Consider the following 26,388-nt stretch of genomic DNA (forward strand, 5'->3'; position numbering starts at 1 on the left):
TTTATAACCGTATGGTCGGCGGTTCGAATCCCCGTGGCGGGGTGAGCTCCCGTCGTTCGGTCCCAGCTCCTGTCCACCTAGCAGTTCGAAAGCACTCTTAAGTGCAAGTAGATAAATAGGTACCGCTTTATAGCGGGAAGGTAAACGGCGTTTCCGTGTGCTGCGCTGGTGCTGGCTCGCCAGCTGCAGCTTCGTCACGCTGGCCACGTGACCCGGAAGTGTCTGCGGACAGCGCAGGCTCACGGCCTCTAGAGCGAGATGAGCACACAACCCTAGAGTCGGACACGACTGGCCCGTACGGGCAGGGGTACCTTTACCTTTACCTTACTTTATAATATTATCATGGGACATCCAGAAATTTTAAAGCAATTCAGCTACATAAGAACATGAATTATTTCCACAATAGAATTATAAACAAGCCTTAAGTATAAATATGTACCTTAAGTATGTATACAACCTCAATGAGATGTATGAGCTTGCTTTTGCAAGGTAATCTCAGTTATAGGATGAGATAGTTCTCAGTATCACTTGATGCTTCTCTCATTAAAAAAAAATATATCCACCCCCCCGTATTGTACTGAACTGTACTGTACTACATGAAAATGTTTAAATGTTTCTTTGTCCTTGAATCTTCCCGCCACACGCCATCCTCTCCTGCCATATCCTTTGAGAACCAGTGGACTAAGAGATGGTGACTGGCCCAAGATCATCCAGTGAGCTTCTTGGCTGAGTGGGGATTCACAGCATGGTCACCCAGGTCATAGTCCTAACTATTATGCCACACTGGCTCTCCAAATAACCCTGGTATTTCAGGATTCTGAAACAGGTGAGGAGGCGTCCCCGCCCCCACAAGCTGAAGAGCACAATTTGGGTGGTGGTGGTATTGGAGCTGGTGTGTTGGCCTCTGCTGCTCCCCTTGAGTGTTTTCAATAAAGCTTTATTATAGTAAAGCTGGGAAGGGGCCAACAAAGTCAAATGCATTCGTATAGCAGTCTTTTTAAAGCTATTAAATTCACAAAAGGTCCCAAAATGGAGATTAATGTTTTTTTTAAGTCCCTAACTTGATTAAAAGTAAAAATGAGCCTAGGTAGCCTTCCAAGGGCACTAGAATGCATTTTGAACTGGACTTGAGTGAGAAATCATGGTGAGTAGTGTAGGGTAAAGGGATCCCCCCGTACTATGCAAGAGCATCCAGCGATGCAGGTCTCCGCACCTGCAGTCTGAAGTGGAATAGCCCAGGCACATCATTGAGAACTAGGTCTATTGCCAATATTGCATCCATTTACTTTTCAGTAGCATTCATTTAAGATGAGGAAGAATAAAGTACTGTTCTAATAAAAATGATATAGCCTAGCATAAGGAGTGTGCCCCGTGCCCACTGATGAATGATGAGGGGAAAGGGTTTAGTTGCTCTTAGGATAAGAGAGCAGTGGAGTCATATATGCAAGTAGAGCATCGTCAGGTCTGGCCCACCCATGAGGCAAGGTGAGGCAACTGCCTTAGGTGGCAGGCTCCACAGGGGCAGCAGATCTGGCCTACAGCAATGGCTAGACCTTCTGCTTGGAAACTGGATCTGCGACCTGGAGCTGTCATCCCACCCCCAAGTTCTGCCTCTTGGTGAATAGGAGGTGCTGCTGGTCTCCTCCCACCCCTTGGGGAGAAATGTTGGGGTCGCCTGGGCTCTGCAGCCACCCAGCATGTTTCAGAGTGAGCCCCTTTTCCTCATCACAACAGCCTTTGATTCCCACGTCAACCATCAGGTAAGGTTGATTTGATTCCACCACCCTGTTTCTTCCTGTTGTAGATCTTCATGCACCCGTCCTTCCCTGATGTGGTGGTGGTGGGGCATTTTGTGATTTGCCTCAGGTTTCAAAATGTCTAGGGCCAACCCTGAGCATGGTGGAGGAATCGGACTCTATAGCAGAATGTAAATTTGCTGATACTGTGTCAGATTCATAGAGAGCAACTTAAATCAATCAATCACCTTTCTAAAGTTAAAACCGTATAGAAATTACAGAATATAATTTTACAAAATATAAAATTACATATTACAAACATGGCAAAACAACACCAAAAAGTACACAACCGAATTGAACAATTTCCATATAAATCAGAATAAGGTCTAAATAAAGATGCAAAAAATTAATATCAATAACAGCAACAACCCCACCCTCCACAAACCCCCCTCAACAACACTCCAACCCAAGAATCTGTTCAGCAGTCACAGCTTTTGCATCTGGAGTCGGTCCAGGTCCGGGTGGAAAAAGGCCAGCAAGGCAGGGATCAGGTCTTCCCGGCCTCACAGCCAAGATAGTCTCTTATGTACCTTGCCCTAGTGCAGTGCTGCAGTTTCAGCTTATTCCTGCTATAAACTGCCAGCTTGCCCTCTCTAACTTGTATTACAAGCCTGGTTTAAAATTGTTTCTGGCCTCTTCATGTAGCTTTGAAGTATGTACCATCCAAGCCATCATAAAAAAATCATAGAGTAATTATAAGGATAGTTAAGATTGTTTTCTAAAGGTTTCTGGCTTCTCTTTCACATTTACAGTTAGCCAAAATAGTTCAAAATGTGTGGCTGTAGTACTAGAAATAGCAGGCACTACTTGTATCATGCTTTAGTGTTCAAGAGTGTACATTTAGAAGCATGTACATTCAGGTCCATGGGACACAGGTGGCGCTGTGGGTTAAACCACAGAGCCTAGGGCTTGCTGATCAGAAGGTTGGCAGTTCGAATCCCCGAGACGGGGTGAGCTCCCATTGCTCGGTCCGTGCTCCTGCCAACCTGGCAGTTCAAAAGTGCAAGTAGATAAATAGGTACCGCTCCAGCGGGAAGGTAAACGGTGTTTCCGTGCACTGCTCTGGTTCGCTAGAAGCGGCTTAGTCATGCTGGCCACAGACCTGGAAGCTGTACGCCGGCTCCCTCGGCCAATAAACTGAGATGAGCGCCGCAACCCCAGAGTCAGTCACGACTGGACCTAATGGTCAGGGGTCACTTTACCTTTACATTGAGGTCCAGCTTCATGACATAGCATCCTCAGGCCATGGCCCTGTCTCTTACCACGGGTCTCTGATTAGTGCTAGGCAATTTGGTCTGGGCACCTTCCATTTTAATTTCCCACAGTGCTTCTGGTGCAGCATTATTCTGGCACATTGTGGGAAGTTAAATAGCAACTTGCTGCTCAGGGGATGAACTGATATTGGTGGAGGTGCGCCAAGACTCACTTTGCCAAGGACACACCTCTTCTTCTTGGTCTTTGATAATTGAACTGTTGTTATTAGTGCCCCTCCTATATAATCTGTTTTAGTTTATATGTATTTTATGGTATTTGGGGGTGGATTAGTTTTCATTATATTGTATTATTTTTTCTAGCTGTAACCTGCCCTGGGATCTTAATGTGAAGGGTGGGTAATAAATACGATGATGATGATGATGATGATGATGATGATGATGATGTTGAGAAGAATTGCTCTGCTGGATCAGGCTATCCGCCTAGTCCAGTATTTTGTTTCCAACAGTGACTGGCTGAATGCTTCTTGAATCTAAAGAATGTATTTATTTTACATATTTAGTACCTCTCCCTTCAGTTCTGAAGATCTCCCAGGGTAACTTATAGTAGATCAAAAAACCCCAAACAAAAGCTTAATGGTAAATCAGCAGTAGGGAAAACCTATCACAACATTAAAACCAAAGCTGCAAAGTTTACAAAACTGGAGCTACCTGCAGACATTGAAAAGGTCTTCACGCTTGACACCGATATTGCTTAGGCAAGCTTACATAGGGAGAGTGTTTCAAAGATGGGGTGCCACAACTGAAAAGACTAATCCTGGCCACTCCCTGCCTCATCCCTTAGTTATATTGTACAGAATTAGAGCAACTGCCTGTTTATCCCTGCTGGTGGTAGTTCTCCACAGGCCTTTCTGTTTTCTGATACCTCATATCCTTTAACTAAAGATGCTGGGAACTGAATCTGGGACCATACACATGTGAAGCAATGAACTAAATTAGTGTGGGAAACCTGTGGCTTTTCCGATATGAACAGCCTCATTGTGAGTGTCCAGGAGTGATAGGAGTTGTAGTCCACCATCATCTAGAAGGCCACATTTACCCCAGCCTTCAACTCTAGTGGAGAAGAGCCATGCCCTCTGTCCAGAAACAGGAGCACTCAGCTTGATATCAATGGAGCAATAACAAGCAGAAGATACAGCGGGTTGGGGGTTCATTACTGGTTTTTGGGAGCACTGAAGTACGTTTCTTGGATTGTGTGGCACAGTTGCTTGTAGAGTTTTTACAGTAGCTGACCATGTCTGTTCCCATTGTATTGAGAATTACCATATAATGGTTATGAGTGCCTTATATGATATGATACACTTGACTATAATATTGTACGCTGTATGCTTAGAATTATACTCTTCTAAAATTTTATCCCTAATTATGGACTAGAGACGCTTACTTTTGAAGGAAGTCTTTATTATTTTACATTTTTAAAAAGCATTTTAAAGTGTGTACTGTATTTTTTGCCCCATAGGACGCACTGCCCCATAGGACGCACCTACTTTTTTGGGGGGGGGGGGAATAAAGAAAAAAAAATGTATTTCCCCCCCAGGCATAGGGCAGGTGTGGGGGAAGCCCGCGCTTCCCCCGACCCCAGCCCCCAGAACAGCCGGCTATCTGCAAGCCTAGGGAGCCGCGCCGGTCTCCCCAGGCTTGCGGAGAGGTGCGCGAAGCCTGGGCGCGCTCTTCAGGCTTCGGAATGCAGGCAGATCTGCGCGAACCTCCAGAGCCCGGACTACTGAGGGTGGCGCAGAGCTGCAGGAAGCCCTGGAGCGCAGGCAGCTCTGCGCCACCCTCCTGAGCCCCGCACGGCTTCACGCCGGGATCCAGAGGGTGGTGTGGAGCTGCAGGAAGCCCGGGAGCGCAGGCAGCTCTGCGCCACCCTCCGGAGCCTCGCGCGGCTTCACGCCGGGATCTGGAGGGTGGTGCAGAGCTGCAGGAAGCCCTGGAGCGCAGGCAGCTCAGCGCCAGTCTCCGGAGCCCCGTGCGGCTTCGTGCTGGGCTCCGGAGGGTGCCGCAGAGCTGCAGGAAGCCCGGGAAAGCCTGCATTCGCCCCATAGGACGCACACACATTTCCCCTTCATTTTTGGAGGGGATAAAGTGTGTCCTATAGGGCGAAAAATACGGTACAGCTTGTTTTTTTCATCCTGATGATATCCCTATATGGAAAGTGACCATACCCTAGCTTTTAAGAAATGTAGGTAGCATTAGCAACTCCCATGTTGATAAGGGCTTTGAAATTGATTGAGATTCACACCCAACACTCTTTCTGCAATTCTTACAAGAGTTGTGATTCATGTGTATGTGCCAGTGTGGCCTGGTTCAAATGTAACTGGACTTCTCACCAAACTCTGGTTTGAAGAAACTTGAGTGCTTCCCTTTCCTCTTGTATGACCGGCTGCAAATGAGACTTCCTGGTTTTTTTAGACCAGAGTTTCCCTGATGTCTGAAATTGTAGTTTAAGGACCATCTACAATTTAGGATTGCAAACCAGGGTGGTAGTGGAATGCTTAGGTGCGTGCCCACTCAAATCAAGTCTAGCTGAGTGACTCTCTTGTGTCTGAACTGGACCTCTTTCTCAATTCAGGTTAGGCTGTAGTTAATGAAGGTTACTAAATTTGGTTTACATGCATGATAGTAAGAATACTTGTTCAAATCATGATTTCCAATTCTGATTTGCTGTAATGAGAAACAATAGTTTGAAAAAATGGCACTGAAGTGGCAAACTGTGGAAAGAAGCAGCTATGCCCCACCAGCAAATAGTGCACAAAGGAAGAAGTTATTTTGCAGAAATGTTTTTGTGAGAAACTTTTCTTTCTGTAAATTCTCATTTTCTTCTGAAAAATTAGAGGGCAAAAATTCAGTGCAGCCTTAATTGAAAACATTTGACCGGTGAACCCACTCTAGCAGGAAGGGAAATGGAATATAGGGTGCTAGTAGATTTGTCAGCCAGACTAGGCTTGTGGAGACGAGAAGGAAGTGCTGCTGTGGAATGCAAAGAAAACCACAAGGAAAAGACTAAAGAAAAGTATTTACTGGAAGTTAAGTTTGGAGAGTATAAATACATGATATAGCAAAAGAGTGGTTAGTTAGAGGATGATTAATCACCCCCTTTAATAACAGCTAATGGAAGGAACAGGCTGTAGGATTAAGACAGATGTACCTGAAGTTCACATGGAAGGAATTTTAACAGTTGTATGTTGTTCTCTCTCTTTCTTCTCTTCTTCTGAGACTTAGAATCCTCAGTTTCAGCAAATCAACTAGGAATGCTGAGGGCTACTTTGGGAATCTTAAACTGTAAAAGGCCCCCATGTTTGACAACTGTGCTGAAGACCCAATAACTTGGCTGTTTCTGCTGAATACAGATTACTAGCAGCACTTCATGCCAGAGCTCTTACAGCCCTTCGCTTTTTGGGTACTATTCTGGGTGTTTCGACATGTAAGCAATGTTTCTTAACCACCTGAGCCTAGAATGGGGCCTTAGGGTTTATTATTTTGGCTCCTGAGGCCAAGAAGAGATTTGTTTATTTGTTTATGAGTACTTCTTGAGGCTTTATTTGTAGTACTTAGATTCCAGTGAAAGCAAATTACCAGAGATCGTAAATCAGATATAATGGATTCATTTTTAATTCCTCAGTGTTTTGTTTTTTAAAACTTGGCTATGTTACATATTGGTCTCTCTTTCTCTCCCCACAACCCCCTGAGCTGCTGGTATAGGGCACTTTACATTTATCAATTGCAAAGTAATAAGGCACCCATCTCCTGATTTTTCTGCTCTAAATTCTTTTGCATTAAGTGGAGATCATGAAAGTTGTCCTAGAAAACTTTGCTGAGTTGTTGAAAACTTCTTGCACTTATTGGCAGATGTAAACCCAAAGAGTGTGTTCATTAATGCCTCTAGAAACCTCTTAGGGAATATTGAGTGTCACACAGTGATAAAGTCAATATTTACAGTATCCCATAAATCAAGGATGGGAGGATACTGTATATAACCTTTCTGATTTGGAAAAAAATTAAATATTCCTATACAATTTCTTATTAAAATACAGGAATATTTTAAGGTAGGAATCTGTTTGCAAAATGAGGGTAGTTTTGGTGATTTCTTTCATTTATTTATTATGTCTGACATTCTCATTTTTGTAGTTTTCTCTGATGTCATACAATTTATATACTTCCTATAAAGTTTTAAAATGCAATTTTGAAATACTGAAATATTTTCATATTGTTTGGAAGATATTTTTCAAATCAAAATGTCAAAATAAATTTATTGTGAATATAATTTTTAATTAATAAATATATAAACATTGAAATGAATTATGATACCACTTGTAAGGTAGGTTATTGTTCTCAGTCAGTCTGCAGCTTACAGTCTAAAATCCTTTCCCTCCCCCCTTTTTTCTAGAAAATGTATTGGGCTTAATTTAGCAGCAACACAATTATCAGTAAGCATATCTTTTAGGAAATGGATTCTATTCCACTAAACTTACATTGTTTTATTGCTAGGAGGCCCATATTAATAGGAAAATTGCTTCTTATTTTCTAGGCATATCCTCTAAACTCTTGCATTTATTCATAACTTGAATATCTCTATAGCCTCTCATACATTAACATCTGCAGAAGTAGATTAGTGCTCAGAAAGTGAGAGGCAAAGTAGTCCAGTGGATAGAATTTCAAACTTGCTTTTAGGAATTCTAGATACACATCCCAGTTCTTCTTTCATGGACTCCTTCTGTGGTCTTAGTCAGGTTGCCTTCTCTTTGCCTTGGTTCTCTTCTTGGGCTTGTGCTAACCTAGTGAGATGTTCTTAAAACATATTTACTTGTGGCAAGCTGTTTTTGCAACACCTATCAACATCAAAAGTCATCCATGTAGGGAAGGAAATACAGGTCCAAAGCCCCCTTGGGCACATGAACTATTTGTGTGGTCTTTGAATCCTGGACAGTGTTGTTGTGAAGACAAACAACGTTCCGAAGTGCTTTGCTTGTTACAGTGCTAAGTAATTAAGGCAGGATCTGGAGTGTGGCAGAGCATATGCTTTACTTTTAGAAGATCTCTGGTTCAACTCTGCATCTACAGGAAGGGCTGGGAACAATCCCTCTTTGAAACCTTGGAGAGCTACTTCCAGTCGTTGTAGATAATACTGAGCTTGATGGAGAAATTGTGTGATTTGATATAAGGCAGCATCCTATGATCCTGTGATGTAAAGATAATTTCTTGTGCTCTCTGCTAGAGCAGCCCAGACTTCGTGTGTGTAGAATAGGATGTACACTTTTATTCTATTGTACTCTCTCACTTTAGACATCAGTTTTGTGTTAGAAATGTCTCTTCTATAGTTTTAGAATTGGTATCCTATCTGTTAACAGGAACCACACCCCCCCAAAAAAACAATAGTCGTGAAGCTCTGATTTAAAACTTGCCTAGTTTTCATTTTATTATGTTTTACTTCAGTTGTGTCTTCTGAGATATCAAGTGAACTTAATATGATTCTGTTTTTAGACATCCTTAGCCACACGTTTTGCTCAAGAAGCTTTTGGGAAGCAGTACAAACAAACCATAGGACTTGACTTCTTTTTGAAAAGAATAACACTCCCAGGTAAGAGGAGATTAACATGCATAATACGAAAAAGTGTGACCAACAGTAAAGTGTTGAGAAAAGGACTGTACTCTAAAGTACAGAAAAAGTTCTGAAGTTCTAAAAGTATGAACCAGCTTCAGTTACTAATACAGGATACTTACTGATGAAGGATTGTTTTTTATATTTACATTATGTTTTGTTGTGTGTGAATATTTAGATTCCCAAGAATGTGTTTGTATGAGGTTCTTGAATCTAGGATTTAAAGTAGATACACCATGTGCAAAATGGAAATGGAAAAATGCTTATTTTGAAATGAATATGGTTTTTAGATAAAATATCCTCTACTTTTACTTAGGTTGAGGGGATACATATATACTGTAACTATGGAATTGCTAGGCTGTGATATGTGAATGCTGTCTTATGCAAGGCAGCATGAAATTGCTGGCATTTAATAGACCACTAAAATTCAGGGTCCCCAGGCACTCATAAAAATACAGTTTGAGCATTCAAGATGTTTCACTTCGTGATGCAAAGAAACTATTTAGATGCCAGTTGTAGTACACTGCATGGAAAACGTAAAGAAGTAATTAAAAAAGAATGACAGAATCTTAAAGTTTGTTTCTAAACAATTGGGGGGGGGGGCAAAATGAGTTGATCATTTTAATGTAATTCAATTTGCAAGCATAAAAATATTCCATTAAAGGCATTTTCCCCTGGTGTGCTTAACAAACCAAAGCTGGAGAGAGCATTTTCACTATGAAACTGCAGGGAGAATTGATAATGTTGCTGCAAGATTGAACTTTTATTATTTCTGGGATTTTTCAGGAAAATACATATGAAGCATAGTTGAATTGAACAGTGAGCTGGATTTTTGTGTGTGCTAAACCTCAGATGAACTTTTCTGAAAATTCTGTTAAATGAGTGTCAGAGGTTCTGAAAAATAATTCAGAATCTAGACTTCAGCAGAAATTTGGGAAAGTTGTCAGGACTTTTCCAGATTTACTAACATTCAAACTACATAGATTTGTTGGATGTGATAGTAAATCTCAAATATGGGTGCTTATTTTTTAGGAATGTAGAGAATAATCCTGTGTTGCCCACTTGGTTCTCTAGATGTACATACAATATGTATCATATTTTCAATAGCAGAATGTGGGCCAGAAATAGATTTCTTCTTATCTCCCCCTCACCACCCCCAATAATAGCTGCTAAGCTTGTGTAACATATTAAATCATTATTGAATTCTAAATGGGGATTGAATGCTTGGGGAAATTTCTTTTCCTACAATAATTTTTCTCGCCAATTATAATAAAATATTACCCACTTTCTTTATAACATCTGCATATTTCTTGTATTTGTGTTTATAAGAACATTTCAGTTGCTTTTGGGTGGAGTACATAAAATTGTTATTTTCCCAGATTTTTTCACAAGCTCCTCTTTGTACATGATGGCATAACTTTTTAGTTATCGGTGGTAATGTTTGATGGAGAGCCATAATAAGTCTTCTTGTGGTCAAAATGTTTATGCCACAGAAACCCATTTTTAAAGATGAATGCAATTGTTATTTGAATAGCAACATTGTTATTTTTAAAGTGCGATAACTAGAATAGCAATTTCAAAAAGAAACAGTAACTGTGATTGAACTCATTAGCGGCCAGGTAACAAAACTGCAGTTTCTTGAGAGCTGTGGGATTAATATTTTTGGGTTAATATTTTTGAAGATGACCCTTTAAAGTGAAAGTATTTTAAATAAAAACGCTTATTCTGCTTCCTTTTTCATGAACCTTTGGTAATTGTTCAAGACTGAATATTGATTTCAGCTCATATTTGGTACCTTTATTCTTGTTCGCTTTGACAGGCATTTATTTTGGGTTTGGAGGGAAGAAGGTCTGATTCTAGGGACCTCTTTTCCCTCCCAATTCCAGTGCTACCACAGCTGATGGTGTCAGCCAACTGTTTTGTATGGAAGGTCCTTCTTGTACTCAGTCTACCGCTGTATGCAAGGGTCTCTGCATTGGGATAAATGTTTTTGGATTTGTGGTACATATCTTCCAGCACAAATATTGTTGAATAGTTTAACTGTAAAATGATATATTTTTAAAATTAAAACTGATTCAATTCTCTTTGAGGGAATTATGTTCCAAATAGTGGCCTGGTTCATTATATTTTATGATCCAGTTTAGAGTGTCATTTAGATGTAACCACTGTGCAGATTTCAATGCTTAAAATAGTGCATCTGTTAGTCAGAAGTTTTGCAGATAGAGCTCCTTAAGAGTCTCAGTCAAAATACTTTCAGGAAGGTTGTGGGTATAAGCCAGTAAACAGGGTTTCACTGTGAAAAGGCTTTTAAAAGGCCTCAGTAAAAAAGGAGGACAGACGTGTTTTCAGTTCCATCTTTACTGTGTAGAACTTTAAGTAAGGTTAACCAGTGCCCCAAGTATACTTTTAGAAGGCTGCTGTTGAATCCTGCTAGTGGCATCAATTCAGACCAAATGAGTTTGGCTATCTGCCCTGTGTTCCTAATAAACTCAGCTTCACTTTCAATTGAACATTATTTCCTGTAAAGTACAAAAAAATTGAAGTTAAAACAAAATTTCTTAAGAATTTTTAATATTCAATACATATGAAAACTTTAAAGGTTTTTTTTTTGCTATAGGACCAAAAATATACATCATGCAATTGTGTAAAACATATTTGTGTATAGTTACTAAATATTTACCACTGTTCAACATCTACATGGATAGTCTGTATTCTCTCCAGTTTTAAATATACATGGAAATTGAACCTAACTGAATAATTCTGGCCTCATTTGAAAAATACATATCTTAGTCTCATTTATTTCAGTACAAAGTTCTGCCAAATAAATGGGCTTAAGACCAGGATTCTAGGAAAATACAGCTATCAACATATTTTGAAGAGGGAAGAATCCTGTGTTTTTGAACGTTGTAATCATAATAAGATATTTTTCAACGTAATATGTTGCTCATAGCTTTGATGCACATTAGTCTTAAGTCTCAACAACCCTGCTAATTGGGTGCCTTCAGGTGCAATCCAAGGGAAGTTCTCCTGTGCAAGGTTCATTAGAATGGATGAGAGCTTCCATTCATTTGAGAGTAGCTTGACACGTCAAATGCCCTTCAGGAACATATTTACACAGAAAAGTTGTTAAAACCATTATTCACACTAGCTTTATTATATAGAAAGAAGGTTCCAGTTCTGAATATAGTTTCTACATGTATCTCTTTAACACAGGCAAAACACTATCAAAACTGGCTAACTTTCTCAAGTTTGCATGCTGTTTTTCCTGATCATTTATTTATCTGACTATGCAGCAATGTTATGGGAAGAATTTTAAAAGGTGTTCAGACAGGAAACCTTATATTTATGTTAGTTGTATATTGTAAAAGATCAATACTTTTTATGTTAAATGCAGTGGGACTAAGACTAAAATCCTGTATATGCTTACCTAGGTGTAAGTCTTATTGATTTTGTTGTGGAGCTTAGTTCTGAGTAGCTACTTTTATAAACCAATTTGAAGTTTTATTACATTCAAGCAATATATAGGCGTTGTGAAATAAAATAAAAAAATAGACGTGCAAGTTTGCAGTCTAAATATACATGAATGGGTGCATGATTGAAACCATAGTACTGTAAGTCATTTACATTGATTTAATTAGGAGTAATCAACATAAGGGTCATCAATTTTATCTTTAATAATATTGAGTAAATGAAATTAAATCTTTTTGTTTTATAGAATTACTTTTGTTTTAAAGAAATTGATATTTTTATAACTGATATGAAGGATTTTAATAACTGTTACTTGGGTGTATTAAACTTTTATCTGCAATGTAACTTACAAAATTCAAACTGATGTCCTTTCTTTCTTCATCACACACACACACACACACACACACACACACACAAGCATACACCTTCCATTTCCTCAGGTTGACATCTGTAACATGGGAATCTAGGAATATATATTGCTCTTGAATATGTGGACTGTTTAGGATTTTGCCACCTTCTTGTCTTGACCAACTGCTCTGCTAACAGCCGTGTGACAGAGAAAATGCAGTTTTGAGAAAAAAATGCACCTATTGAATTTTCACTAGTCTGCTCATTGTTACGATGGCACAGAGCTTCTGTCCATAAAAAGTAGCATACTATGATGCTGGAATTGTGACCTAAAGCATTCCTTTGAGATTTTTGTTCGGGAGAAAAAATGCATTGGCTGCTTAGATTTTGAGCACAAAATCACTATTTTGTATTATGCAAGCTGTACTGTTTGAACAGTTCATGGAACTATGTTCTAAAATGTGATGTATGTAGGCAGTATATTTTGCCGGGGTAATGTTAACACTGGTTATAAAAGTTGGCATAGGGAATAATTTATGTGAGTTGTTTCTACACATACACATTTCTTTTAAATGGAAGAGGCATGATTGCAATTTGTTACACTCTTGTGTTCAGTATTTTGTTAGATGTAAGTACTTTAAAGTACTTTTAAAGTGTGTGCAAAAGTGGACATACTACTTATCTGACATGAACTGATTCCAGCAGTAGCTGGTTATTAGCCTAGCTGTCAACGTTTCCCCTTTTTAAAGGGAAATTCCCTTATTCTGAATAGGATTCCTCGTAAGAAAAGGGAAAAGTAGACATCTATGGTTCTTAGCTGTTACATCTTTCTTTATCATTACATTTTTTGGGGGTGTGATGCAAACAAATGAATTCCTGTGGGTGAGATTTTAAGCTTTTATTTAGTGAGATCAGTGAGACTGGGAAATGTTTCAAATTGGCTGGATTATGCTTATATTATATGAAGTATTATAAAGGCTTGATATTAGAATAATTTGGATTTCTGCTAAAGAAAAATTAAAAACCACTGCTCAATTCATGAGATTTGAAGTCACGTTGAAGGTGTTTTGCTTTTGGAATATTTTTTAATGGAATATAGTGCTGGTTTAGCATCCACAATATATTGAGTATGCTGACACATATACACTGTGGGGAGCTAAGGACTATTGGAATATCTAGACACAATATTTAAAATCAAGTCCAGTTACTATTGCTGAAAAGTGCAATCGTTTAGTATTTTGAGTCTGTCTTTCTAGCTGTGCTATCAAAGCGATAACCAGGATCCATTGTAAAACTATTCATTTGTGAGCAAGGTCAGCCAAAGCTTTACTTTCAATTTCTCTGCAGTTATTTGCTCTTCCAAACAGAAGAGCTGCTTTGCAATTTTAAAAATGACATGGCTGTTACTGTGGGAAGTGCAACAGATGAAAGTGAAAATATAGCTTTGCACACCATTCATGTCTTCTCAGCTGAATTAGGGGAAAAATTGCCCACAAGAAAATTTGTGTCAGATTATTAGTACAAATAAGTGGAAAACGGCTGCTACTGAGCACTCACAAATAATGACTGATGAGATGTTGACAGGTACAAACTGTTTGGAAAATAATGTGCACAAAATTTCGTGCTCAGGACCGAGAAGGCAAAGGGCCTTTTTGGTGGTGGCGCCCTCCCTGTGGAACACCCACCCTTCAGATGTCAAGGAGGTAAAGAACTACATAACTTGTAGAAGACATCTGAAGGCATCCTTGAATTGGGAAGTTTTTAATGTTGGATGTTTTATTATGTTTTATTATGTTTTGATATACTATATGCTGTAAGCCTCCCAGAGTGGCTGGGGAAACACAGCCAGATGGGTGAGGTATAAATAATAAAGTAATTATTATTACCTAGTTTTATGCACCAAAGTGAGGTTTTAATTTTGCATTCCTTGAACAGCCCCTCCTGGTAACATAGCAAGTAAATTGGGGGGCGGAGCTGTTTGCAATGGAGGCGTGGTAGTGAGATAGAGTTGCTGTCAGAAGTCCCCAGTGGGTTTGTGCAAGCCATTGGGCATTATTTAATAGCTCTTGGATCCTAATCATGCTTTGTGTTTATCATAGACACACACACACACACACACACACGTGTGCACATATGCTGTCTGGGTCCGTGTGATCCTTGAATTTGTTTTTTGTGCACAGCAGACCATGTCTCATCATATTGCCACTTTAACAGACTTGCATTAGTTAAAATGACGTAAATAAGCAAACCAATAATGGTTTTCATAATGCATCCAGAAAAATATTATTAAGGAAAAAATCAAGAGAAGAATCAACATTTGACATGACTGTTCAGTTTGTTTGTTTGGTTTTTGTTTTTTTAATCTATTTGCCAATGTGATATGGGTGGTGGTGGTGCAGTTTGGGGAAAACGTGATTAAAGCTCCTTTAGATGTTGCATTGCGCTCTGGATCCTGGTCAAATGCAGGGCATGGTTTGGTGTAGGCAGTGGCAAAGCCTACTGTTCATTTCTTTTATACAAGACAGATACATCAGCAACAGCACATCTGACAAAGGTGGAACACATGGTGTTGCTGCTTCAATATTCTGTTGTAAAGATTATTTATATCTGATTTCTGTAAACCAGCTGTGTCAAATACATCAGTTATTTTTTCCCCCTTCTTGCAGGAAATGTAAATGTTACTCTTCAAGTATGGGATATAGGAGGCCAAACAATAGGAGGCAAGATGTTGGATAAATATGTCTATGGCGCACAGGTATGGTTTAAAAAATTATAAGTTACTGTGGTTACTTATTGTTGGCTTCTCTAGGACCTTACTGTAAAAATGATAGTTTGCAGTAGAATTTTAAGAGGCTAGTAAAATGTAAACATCTGCTTAAGTGAAACTGTTTTGAACATTGGTTTTGTAGACTGAATTTTTTTAGCACAGGATTGCTTGAACAGTATTTCCTTTTATGAACGAAAGGTGCTAGTTTGTATATCCCTAACAGCTTTCCGAAACAGATGTTCATGGCCCTGCATTGTGGCTTAAGTTGAAAATAGCAGTTTTCATCAAGGTTATTTAGATATCCCCATGGATATCTAAATAGGCATAGTGGCTGTTTTGAGTGCAGATGCTTCCTGGGGAGCAAAGGTAGAAGGAGGAAATTAAGAGCAATCCTATGCTATTAAATTCATTCAGCCAGCTGAGGTTCTAGGAGGGCAAACAAAAGAAGGCAACTAGGTAGCTAAATGTTTTTGCAGAGCAGTGAAAATGAACTGTGCTTTACAAGTAGGCAATTTTTTAAATTATCAGTAATGCTACATACATTCTTTTCTGTTCAGAATAAGAAGCATTTGAGACAGTGCACCCTCTGTTGTTGTTGTTGTTGTTTAGTCGTTCAGTCGTGTCCGACTCTTCGTGACCCCATGGACCAGAGCACGCCAGGCACTTCTGTCTTCCACTGCCACCCGCAGTTTGGTCAGATTCATGTTTGTAGCTTCGAGAACACTGTCTAACCATCTCGTCCTCTGTCGTCCTCTTCTCCTTGTGCCCTCCATCTTTCCCAACATCAGGGTCTTTTCCAGTGAGTCTTCTCTTCTCATGAGGTGGCCAAAGTATTGGAGCCTCAGCTTCACGATCTGTCCTTCCAGTGAGCACTCAGGGCTGATTTCCTTAAGAATGGAAATTAGTTGTTAGTAAACTACAAAAGAACACTTGATTTTTTATAGTACTGCTTTTTGGACAGCTTGAATTATAAATATGTACAATAAAACTTACTCAAACCCACAGCCCATTTTTATTTGTGATGAACCTATTTTTGTTTTGTTTTCTCCCTGAATAAAGAGAAAAATAGGAGGTTGAGGCCCAGATGAAATGGGGTGTGTGGCAATGTGTAAATATAGAGGAGGAATTGTTAATTGAAGAGACTGGAAATTGCACATTAGTAGAAGAAAAATGGGCCAACTTGTTAAATTTTAAAGCTAGTCATTTTCAGAAATGAAGTTAACAGATGTTTATTGCAGCTTACCCAAACCTGAATCAACCTTGCTGCATCTCTTGAGCCACATCATGTTTTTCTACATAAGGCGAGGAAGCACTATAAAATGAGATTAAATTTAAACTCTCAATAATATGGTAACTTCACTATATGGCTGCAAATTATATACACAAAATTAAAAGCAATTGGGGATGTGAAATACTAGAAAATATGTTTCCCATGCAGCCAGTCCATGGAAATAGTGCCCATCTGTTCTCGAGGTATTTCTTCCAAATAAATGTATATAGTTAGCTTTGATATATGAAGTATTTTGAGTGTTCAAACCACCTAATATAAATTATTTTAGTATCCCATAGAGCAATCTGGTCAGGTAGGTCATTATTTAGTATCTCCCTATTGCAGATGAGAGACTGAGGCTAAAAAGCAATAGCTTGCATGAGACCATCTGCTGAATTAACTATAATAGGCACAATTTGAGCCTTAGACATCCTTATTCATATTTAGGCACTACACTAATTCTATTACCATTTTAACTTATCAGATAACCTCTTTTCTTCCTCAATTTCTTTTGATTTCAGATTTGCTTCATTAAATTTCAATGCTGTGCTCTACAGCAGAAGTTGCACTTGAATTACAAAAATATAGCTGTGGAAATAAATTTGATACCCAGAGTGCTGGTAACTTTGTGGACATCCATATTATAGGTTAAGTTTAAATAAGACTGTAAACTTTATTTAGACTTTATTTTTTATGCCTTAGCCCAGAAATTTTTTATCATATCCCTCTGACATCTTCCATATATCTGTTTTATTGGGCATGACTGATTCAGTCTGTTGCTAGAACAAATAAACCATTGTCTGAACTTTTATATTGTCAATTTCACTCTATCATAATTTCAAGGTTAGAGATTCATAATTAAGACTCTGCAAACTTGAGGGTGATGGTAACTAGGTGCTGTCCTGCCGATGACAGTGAAGAAGAAGAAGAACTTATATGCTCAGCAGCAAGTAATGAGTCACAGTAACCACTACACTCAGGCTAAATGACAGGAAAGATGAGGCTACACGGGCTGGGAGTAGCAATCCAAATTTAAGAAGTCCAAGGTCATGGCAAGGAGTTCAGAACAGCACAGAAGCAACGGAGTTGCCCTAGCAGGTTGGCAAGCTCATCTGCCAAGCTTCCAAATATAGGGCAAGGCATGCTTACTCATGAGACTCATGAGACTGCCAAGTGTGCAGATGCTCATTGCATCAAGGAGGATACGCCTGTTCCCAGTGTTGGGAGCACTGCCAGGCCCTGGGCAAACAGGCTGTGCCTTCCCCTTCTGACCCTGGTTTTTTAACACCTAGTGGTGGACTAACACCCTCACTGGATTCCATTGCTGTACTCCTTTCCCGGTTGGGGTGTGTGTGTGTGTGTGTGTGTGTGTGGTGGAATGGCAGGACTGCTTCCTCAGCCAAGACAGCCACATCCTGGGAGGGGGGTGAATCTGTCTGCTTCAACCTCTGTTGCATAGTCTCAGCCCTGTCTCCCAATGTCACCCTCCTGTCTCCATCCTCCTTCATCTCAGCCTGCCACTGCACATGGTGACCTCAGGACTTGTTACATCATCTCCCCTCCGATGATGCCCCCCCTTTCTTGGTCTTTGGATCTGGCTTCATGGGGTAGTGCCTGTGAAAGTGGTGTACCAGCTCAGAGGTGGGTACATGACACCCTTCCAGGAGTGTTCGTTTAGTCCATAGCCCTTCCAGTCTATCAGACACTGCAGCAGACTAACATGGTGATGAGAGTCTAAAATCTGAGTCATTTCATATTCCTCCTCTTCTTCCACCATTACCAGCGCAGGGGGCATCTCCAAGATGCCACCCAAGGATGCTTGGCTGCAGAGGGGGATAAGGAGTGAACGCTGGGGGCATCCACATAGACGGGAAATGATCCTGAAATGCCATGGTGTTGATCTGTGCTTTAATTTGGAAAGGTCCTAGAATTATCCATTTTGAGGGAAGATGATGAGTGAATAGTTGCACTTTGAGTTTGGTGCCCTCTGGGCAATGTTTACTTGCAATTTCTTTGGATGCAGTTTTAGCCCAGCCCAGGTGCTCTTGAAGGAGTTGATGCATAGTTGGAAGGTCTTGGACAAAGTATTTTGTGGTGGGCATCAGAGAGGGGGGCAGGGTCAGTCAGAGGCTTGTGGATGGTTTCCATAGTTGATGGGGGAAAAGGGACTGCTGGGTGGAGGGGGGGACTCTTTAAGGGGAAGCATTGTGATCCAGTCGTCTTGTTGAAAATTTATACAGCAGTGCAGATATTTCAGTATTGCGTTGGGTCTGTTCTGTCTGACCGTCATCTGTGGATGATGGGAGGAAGGCTACTTGAGCTTGATACCCAAAAGTTGCAAAAGGGCTTGCTATAAATGGGCTGTGGATTAAGGTCACCTCTCCAATATATTCCCTACATGGAGCCCATGGAGGCATAATATGTGTTGCACAAGCAGCTGGGCATCCTCCTTGGCTGCTGGAAGCCCTGGATGTGGCAAAAAGTGAGCCATCTTGCTGAAGAGGTCCATATTACTAAAGTGGTAGTGTGATACTTACAGGGTGGCAAATCTACACTGAAATCCATAGACAAAAATTTCCAAGACCCTGTGGATATGGGTAGAGGTTGTGACAACCTTGTAGGCTTGCATGGCATGTTTATTCCACAGGATTTGACATACCGTTCTACAACATGAGGTGCTTAGAAACACTAAAACTCACTAGCCATGGAATGATGAGCCATGCATTGTCCAAAGTGGCTGGCTATGAATTTCAGCAACCACCAGAGTAGACTTGCCTCCCAAATGAGGATCTCAGTGTAGACATCTCAGTTTATTCTTCCCCGTTTGTCAATTACTTTGCTTCAGTGCAGTTTCAGCTAGTATGATTAGGAGTGCAACATAACCCTTAAAATAAAGGAAACTCTTATTTTTTCAAGAGCTGTCTCTTATCTAGAACATTGCATTTTAGAACATTTTCTGTGTATGTGTCATTTTAATGCTGGCGGTGGGGAGCTTGTATGAATTAACATTGAGTAAGTGTTCAGTCTGTCTCATTTCTAAGTTCTCATAAAGTTAGATTTTTAAAAATATAAACTTAGACATCTTAACATACTGTGCTTTATATATGTATTTTGCTTCTCAGGCTGTCCTCCTGGTGTATGATATCACCAACCAACAGAGCTTTGAAAATGTAGAAGATTGGTATAATGTTGTAAAGAAGGTCAACGAAGAGTCAGAAACTCAGCCACATGTGGCTCTCGTAGGCAATAAAAGTAAGTTGTTGAACTGTTGTTTAGCTGGAATGTTTTGGTGATCGAGCTAAGATGCAGGTCAGCAGTATAATCCATATGCACAGATCTGCAGTACAACTATGTGAGCCTCAGCATTGCAGACATTGGTACATGTGTGGTCCCTTCTATTTTACTGGCACCATTGTTCATTGATTTTGGCAGGCTCTGGCCAGTAGAATGTAATATTTCATGCATTAGACCAAATGGGGGTGCTATGTTGTGACAGCAATCACAATGTTTAGTCTGCTGGGGGTTATCACTTCATGGAAATAACCTGCTTCAGTGATTAGCAGCATGACATTACCCATAAAACTTGGGAAAAGTTGCCAGTATGTTTTCCTTATTTTTCTTATACAAAATGGTTGCATTATTCATCTTCTTTTTCTTAAACTGTGCTCAATAAACAAAACATAGCCTTGATTCCTAATAAGGACTTTTTTGCCTTAATTCCTAATAATAAAAATAATAATCTTTTGAGAGATGACTAATAATAATAATAATAATAATGAAAACAAACAAAGCCACTACCATGAGGAGCTTAACAACATAGAGGCTATTTAGTGTCATGGGGGCAAGGATAGAATGATGGGGCAAGAGCTATGTGTTAAGTCACAAGAACACTGTCAGGTGCCTAATTTCCCCTCAATCATTTTAGCAAATCCTAAGGTTTGGTATTGCCCTTATCAAACAAGGTTTGGCCAATTGGCTAGTCAACTATTGGTCATATATTTTAAAGTAACAATTTTATGAGAACAACAGAAAAACTTTTTTTTACTCTACAGATATGACAATTAGCTCATTGCAGAAACAAAGTAATTTCATGTGTCACAATATACAGTAGTACCTTGGTTGTCGAGCAGCTTGGCTCCTGAACAAATCAGCTCCCAAACGCCGCAAACCTGGAAGTGAGTGTTCTGGTTTGCGAAGGTTTTTCGGAAGCCGAATGTCCAGCATGTCTTCCACGTCTTCCGATTGAGTGCAGGAAGCCTTGGTTTTCAAATGGTTCTGGGTGTCGAACGGACTTCCAGAATGAATTAAGTTCAAAAACCAAGGTACTACTGTATATTGTAAAACTTTCTATGTCACTGTTAATTACACTAGATTCTAGAGTACGCCTCAACACAGTAGAAAAAATATTCAGTAACTGGCCACCTGCAGCAGAATAATTTAGCAGATTGAAGAGCAGCCAAGTAAAGAGCACAATAAGTGTTATGTAACTTACTATAACAGCATAACAAATGTGAATCATTCATAGGGGAAAATCTGTTTGGTTTTTATCCTGAAACTCTAGGCTCAATAAATACAAATGCAGTATAAATAAATGAAGTGTGGATAATGAAATGAAAGCAGAAGGCAACACTGATGCTTAATTCAATACCTTCAGTTACTTCAGTGGCTGTTTTCTAGATTGCAGTCCAGCCCTTCACAGGAGCCTTACAGAGCAGATGGTTAGATCATGTACAAGAAGGAATTCTGAGCCATGACCTTTGCCATTGACCACTTGTATTCCTGTACCTCTTTGAAGTTTCCTGCAGTTGTAGCAGGTAGCCAGTAAGAGAAGCTTTGCTTTGCTGTTAAGTTTCCTTCTTGACAGCCTCAGTGCTGAGGGGCAAGCAGCCCTCCATCGTTCCTGCCCTTGACACCATAGCGCAATACAAAAGTAAGCTGTCATGGACACAGTGACATTCTTGCTTTCATAGAATACTTGGCAATGTTTGATTATAGTCAAATAATAAGTGGTCAATTTTATAGTATTTCATTTGTAAGTTGACTGAAATGCCAACGCTAACAAATCGTTACATTTACAGACTGGAAGATGCGCACTGTCTGCATTTATCACTGGAAACTTTTTAGAAAGTAATGTTTGTTTAGGTTTTCTTTCCCCTCCAAATTCCACAAACGATTGGAGTGAGGCTACAGAAAAGGCAGAGTGCCCAGCCATCACAGTCCCTCCTAACTGCTGCATGGTGCAAATGTATAAAGGCAGCTTTTGATTTTCCTAACTTAGTTATTTGAAATAAGTGAATATTATTAATATGTTTATAGTTCTGTTCCCTGTGTGAAGTCTTGATCAGGGGCTTTCAAATGCTATACTCCGTGCCTTTTGTTTCCTACTGTTATCAAAGCACTTGAAAAAGCTTCATACAAATTTGCATGAATGTGATTTTCACTATGTAGAGTTTGTTCTGTTAATTTTACACATCACTCAATGATAACATTTTTCCTTGTGGTGTATAGAGTGGTGACTTTCTTTAATTAGAATCTGTTTCTTCTTTTCTGCTTATATAATCTTAGTACCAAAACCAAGTAGTCCACTGTCCTGGAAATAAGACCTAACATAGCTCTGGGTGCCATTTTAAAATGCACATAAATCTCAAGAGTAACGGGTAACTGTTCTGTACAGACACAGTACATACTTGATGGCCTGTCATGATTTTAAATGTTTAAGGGGGATGGAAAGTATTTATACCAATCTTGTTGTGGACTTTCAGTTCTTGCAACTTCTGTGGATAGCTGTGATTCTGACATAATTGAACTGTAAAAATGGGAATACACCTAAAACCCCAGTAGGGTATTATTTCAATTTCTGACCTTAGGATATAGAGTAGCTTTAGAAGGGATGTAAATAACAACTTGGCAATATTAAATTTGCTTAACATCATCGTCATCAAACTTTATTATGGTCGCAGAGACAAAAGACAAGTGGTTGAAAGCGACTATAAGGGAGGAAACATGAAAGCAGCACAGGAGTTGCATTATTTGCTTAACAAATTAAGTAATGATTTAAAATTATGAAGTTCAAGCTATATGAACCTGGGCTTCTTCTGCTCTGTACTACCTGTACTACCCTGTGCTCATCTGGTGCTACTGCGAAGAGGAATTGGGAAGGTCTTGCTTCCATTTTGCTGTGCAGTTTCTGTTCTCATCCTGAAGCAAAGTTCTTAACCCGAGGTACTATTTCTGGGTTAGTGGAGTTTGTAACCTGAAGGTACCACAGTAATGTAAAAGCTTGAGGCTCATGCTTGATATGGCATTTAGTCGTGTTAATATGTTTAGCCTGGATGAGACTGGGAGGAGATATCAGAGCCATCTTCATATATCTAAAGGGTTGTCACATGGAAGATGGAGCAAGCTTGTTTTCTCCTGCTGGAGAAACTTCTGAAGGGTTAGACTCAAACCGATGGTTTCAAGTTACAATAAGAAGATTCTGAGTAAACATCAGGAAGAACATCGTGACTGTAAGAGCTGTTCAGCAGTGGAACGGGCTCTTTTGGAATAGACTCTCCTTCATTGGAGGTTTTTAGGAAGAGGTTGGATAGTCATCTGTCATGCATACTTTAATAGAGATTCCTGCATTGAAAGGGTTGGACTAGATCCCTTCCAACTCTACAATTTTATCATTTTCTGATTTTGTATGAATACAGCATTTTAAGGCTTAAATGAAATGGTTCCTTCAGAACAAAGATAAACTTCTCTTCCTTTGCTTTTGTGTTGTCTTCTGTATACTCTGAGGTCCCATAATTAGGCTGTTTTCCCATTCCTACCATCCATGTTTCTCACCTTGTTTTATTTCCTAGTCTATTATACTTGCTACCTTTGTAGTTCCTCTGCATCCAATGAACCAAACTTGCCTATGAAAGCATTTAACTGCAATAAACCTGCTAATCATTAAGATGCAAGGAATCAAATTTCTGGCAGAGCAACAGGCTGGAGTCAGTAATCTTGGAATCAGCTGTCCAGATCTGGGCTGTGAATACAGCAACCTTTGATATACATGGTGACCATTTCGCGTGGGGTTCCGTTCCTGGCTCCTGCATGTGTTGGCGGAGCACGTTTAAGTGCGCACCGCCCCATTCTGCCCCGGCCCCATTCTGCCTTCTTTTGGGTTCAAAAGGACCCCTGCCCCAGTGATCGCATGTCAACTGGACACACCTAAAATGGTTGCCGCCTGTATTACACTAGCAATTTACTGGATTTAATGAGCAATGTATGGGGCTCTCCTGCCCTCCCACTCCACTTACCTTGAACTGAGTTACATGGAGTGCTGGAAGTGGATGTTTAACTTTTCCCTTACTTTGATTTGTTTGGCCTGTGTGCAATGGGAAAAACAAAATGACTAAGTGTAAAAATTAATAACCTGATCCTACGTGTGTTTCTTTGGAAGGAAGTTCCACTGGTTTCAGTTGTGATTGCTCCCAAGAAAGTGTGTGCAAGTATATACCCTTACCTGAGCAAGTACCATTGAACTAAGTGAGGCTTACCTCTAAACAGACACACACACCATATTTTTCGCTCCATAAGACACACCTTTTCCCTCCTAAAAAGTAAGGGGAAATGTGTGTGCGTCTTATGGAGCGAATGCAGGGGGGAGGCAGGCTGGAAAAGCCCCCAAGAGCCACGCTCTCTTTAAAGAGCCACGCGGAGTGGGTGTGTGTGGCTCTTGGGGGCTTTTCCCCAGGAGGGAGAAGGGACTGACGCAGCCAGTCAGTTCCTTCTCCCTCCTCGTAGAAAAGCCCACAGGAGCCGCACGCTCTTTAAAGCAGCTCTGGGGTAGCCCGCAAAGCCTCCTCAGGGCAGCGGCATGAAGGCTACCTCAGAAGCCAGAACAGCTAGAGAAAGCGCTTCCCCCACCTCCCGCAAAAGCCCCCAAGAGCCGCGCTCCCTTTAAAGAGCCACGCGGAGTGGGTGGGTGTGGCTCTTGGGGGCTTTTCCCCAAGGAGGGAGAAGGGCAGCCCGTCACTCCTCGAGGAAAAGCCCCCAAGAGCCCCCCCCACACTCTGCGCGGCTTGTGAAAGGGAGCGCTGAGCAGAGCCTGGGATGCATACAGGTTCTGCTCAGCGCTCCCTTTAAATAATTTTTTTTTTCTTGAATTCCCCCTCTAAAAACTAGGTGCACCTTATGGTCAGGTGTGCCTTATGGAGCAAAAAAATACGGTAGATTTCACTGTAAATTGCACTGTAAGTTTCCCAAAAAAGACCCCCCCCCCAAAAAAAAATGTCCTCTGGTATGTGATTATTTTATATTTCAGTCTTGAAATAAATTACTAGGGTGGCATACAGTACTAAATAAAAACGCAACAACAGTATTAAAACCATGAGAAGGACAGTACAGTGCTACCTTGGGTTAAGTACTTAATTCGTTCTGGAGGTCCGTTCTTAACTGAAACTGTTCTTAACCTGAAGCACCACTTTAGCTAATGGGGCCTCCTGCTGCTGCAGCGCTGCTGGAGCATGATTTCTGTTCTGAAGCGTATGTAACCTGAAGCGTATGTAATCCGAGGTACCACTGTACTTATATTTTTTACATGTCACTGGAATTTTGTTCCCATCTCCTTTTGTGTACTTCCAAAAGGCATGCTAATAGCATTCGCTACTAGCTGCATTCATTCCCTTTGCAAGAAATGAACTTCCTCAAAAGTTGCTGTCAGATAGAAAATTGATTTGACTGGACAACTGAGCTTCTGTTATGCTCTGAAGGTTTTCTTTTCACTATCCACTTGTTGGAGGTCAACTGCTTGATACGAAGTGGTGAGCCATTATTGCGGGGGGAAATGGTGCTTAGAAATGCTGCAGAAAGTTGTTCTAATGAATCCATCCCATAAATATTTTAATTGCATTGCAGTCAATCATTATGTTGCCATGGCTCTTAGAAGATGATGTAGCGGCTTGCTCATCATTATCCAGTGTACCTAGAACTGATCTTAAGGACTTTCCTTTCTTCCAGTACAGGCTCCCCATCCCACCCAAGTTCAGAAAATAAAAGAACAAGTTATACTAATTTCAGCTTGAAATCTATTTCTATTTAATACCATTGACTACTATGGCAGAATATTTTTGTTACATAAGGTTTTCCCCTATTGGTTCCTTGATCCTGACAAACTCAATCAGTGTTTCCTCCCTTTATCACATCTATAAGCAAAACATGCAAGTGTCAAGTCAACATTCCTGCTGGATAAAATGTGACCTAAAATTAACCCAGACTGCATAGGAGCTGCTGTTACTTGATTTACAGCTGGCCGGTTAGCCTGAGGGCAGTTGTTATCAGCAACTTGTAGAAGGGGTAGGAATTATCGGTCAGCATTGTAGGGTGGATGGAAGAATGATACCTTTTCTCACAGATATTATCCAGATCCTTTCCTAAGCAGAGTCCAATAAGTCAGGTTTTTAAACAGCCATTGTGATGGATGGGCCTGAAAAGAGAGTGCATCAGTGCTAATTAAAAATGTTGATGGTATATTCGGCTGAGTGATGATTAATTGATGCTGGAGTGCTTTCTCTGAGCAGGAAATGTTGCACTGTTGTAGTGTGAAGTTTAAAGGTTACATTTTAATGTAACTCATAAGGTTAATGCATTGAGCTGCCTGTTCTGTTGGGATAACTTAATTGCTCTTAAAACTGGAGAGTTTAGTTATTCCTAGGTACTCAGTAAAAATTTACTAATTTCTGCACAAATAAGCTTAGGAGTTTTCAAGTACAGTGGTACCTCGGATTACATACACTTCAGGTTACAGACTCCACTAACCCAGAAATACTACCTCAGGTTAAAAACTTTGCTTCAGCGTAAGAACAGAAATTGTGCTCCGGCGGTGTGGCGGCTGC

The 26,388-nt window shown here is 40.2% G+C and overlaps 1 protein-coding gene across 3 annotated transcripts in view; it reads left to right on the top strand.

The window, feature by feature from the left end:
* Positions 1–26,388, top strand: part of RAB28 (RAB28, member RAS oncogene family) — a 57,795-nt gene that overhangs the window by 2,490 nt on the left and 28,917 nt on the right. For all 3 annotated transcript variants that reach the window (XR_014501998.1, XM_083399179.1, XM_083399180.1), the window contains exons 2-4: positions 8,549–8,645; positions 15,149–15,237; positions 19,642–19,771. Coding sequence is in view for 2 of the 3 variants with exons in the window: in XM_083399179.1 (XP_083255305.1) it covers positions 8,549–8,645; positions 15,149–15,237; positions 19,642–19,771 (316 nt within the window). In the remaining variant the exon portion in view is untranslated. The remainder of the gene's footprint in view (positions 1–8,548; positions 8,646–15,148; positions 15,238–19,641; positions 19,772–26,388) is intronic.

This window comes from Podarcis tiliguerta (genome assembly GCF_965153285.1).
Source record: "Podarcis tiliguerta genome assembly, chromosome: 9".
Lineage (NCBI taxonomy): Eukaryota > Metazoa > Chordata > Lepidosauria > Squamata > Lacertidae > Podarcis > Podarcis tiliguerta.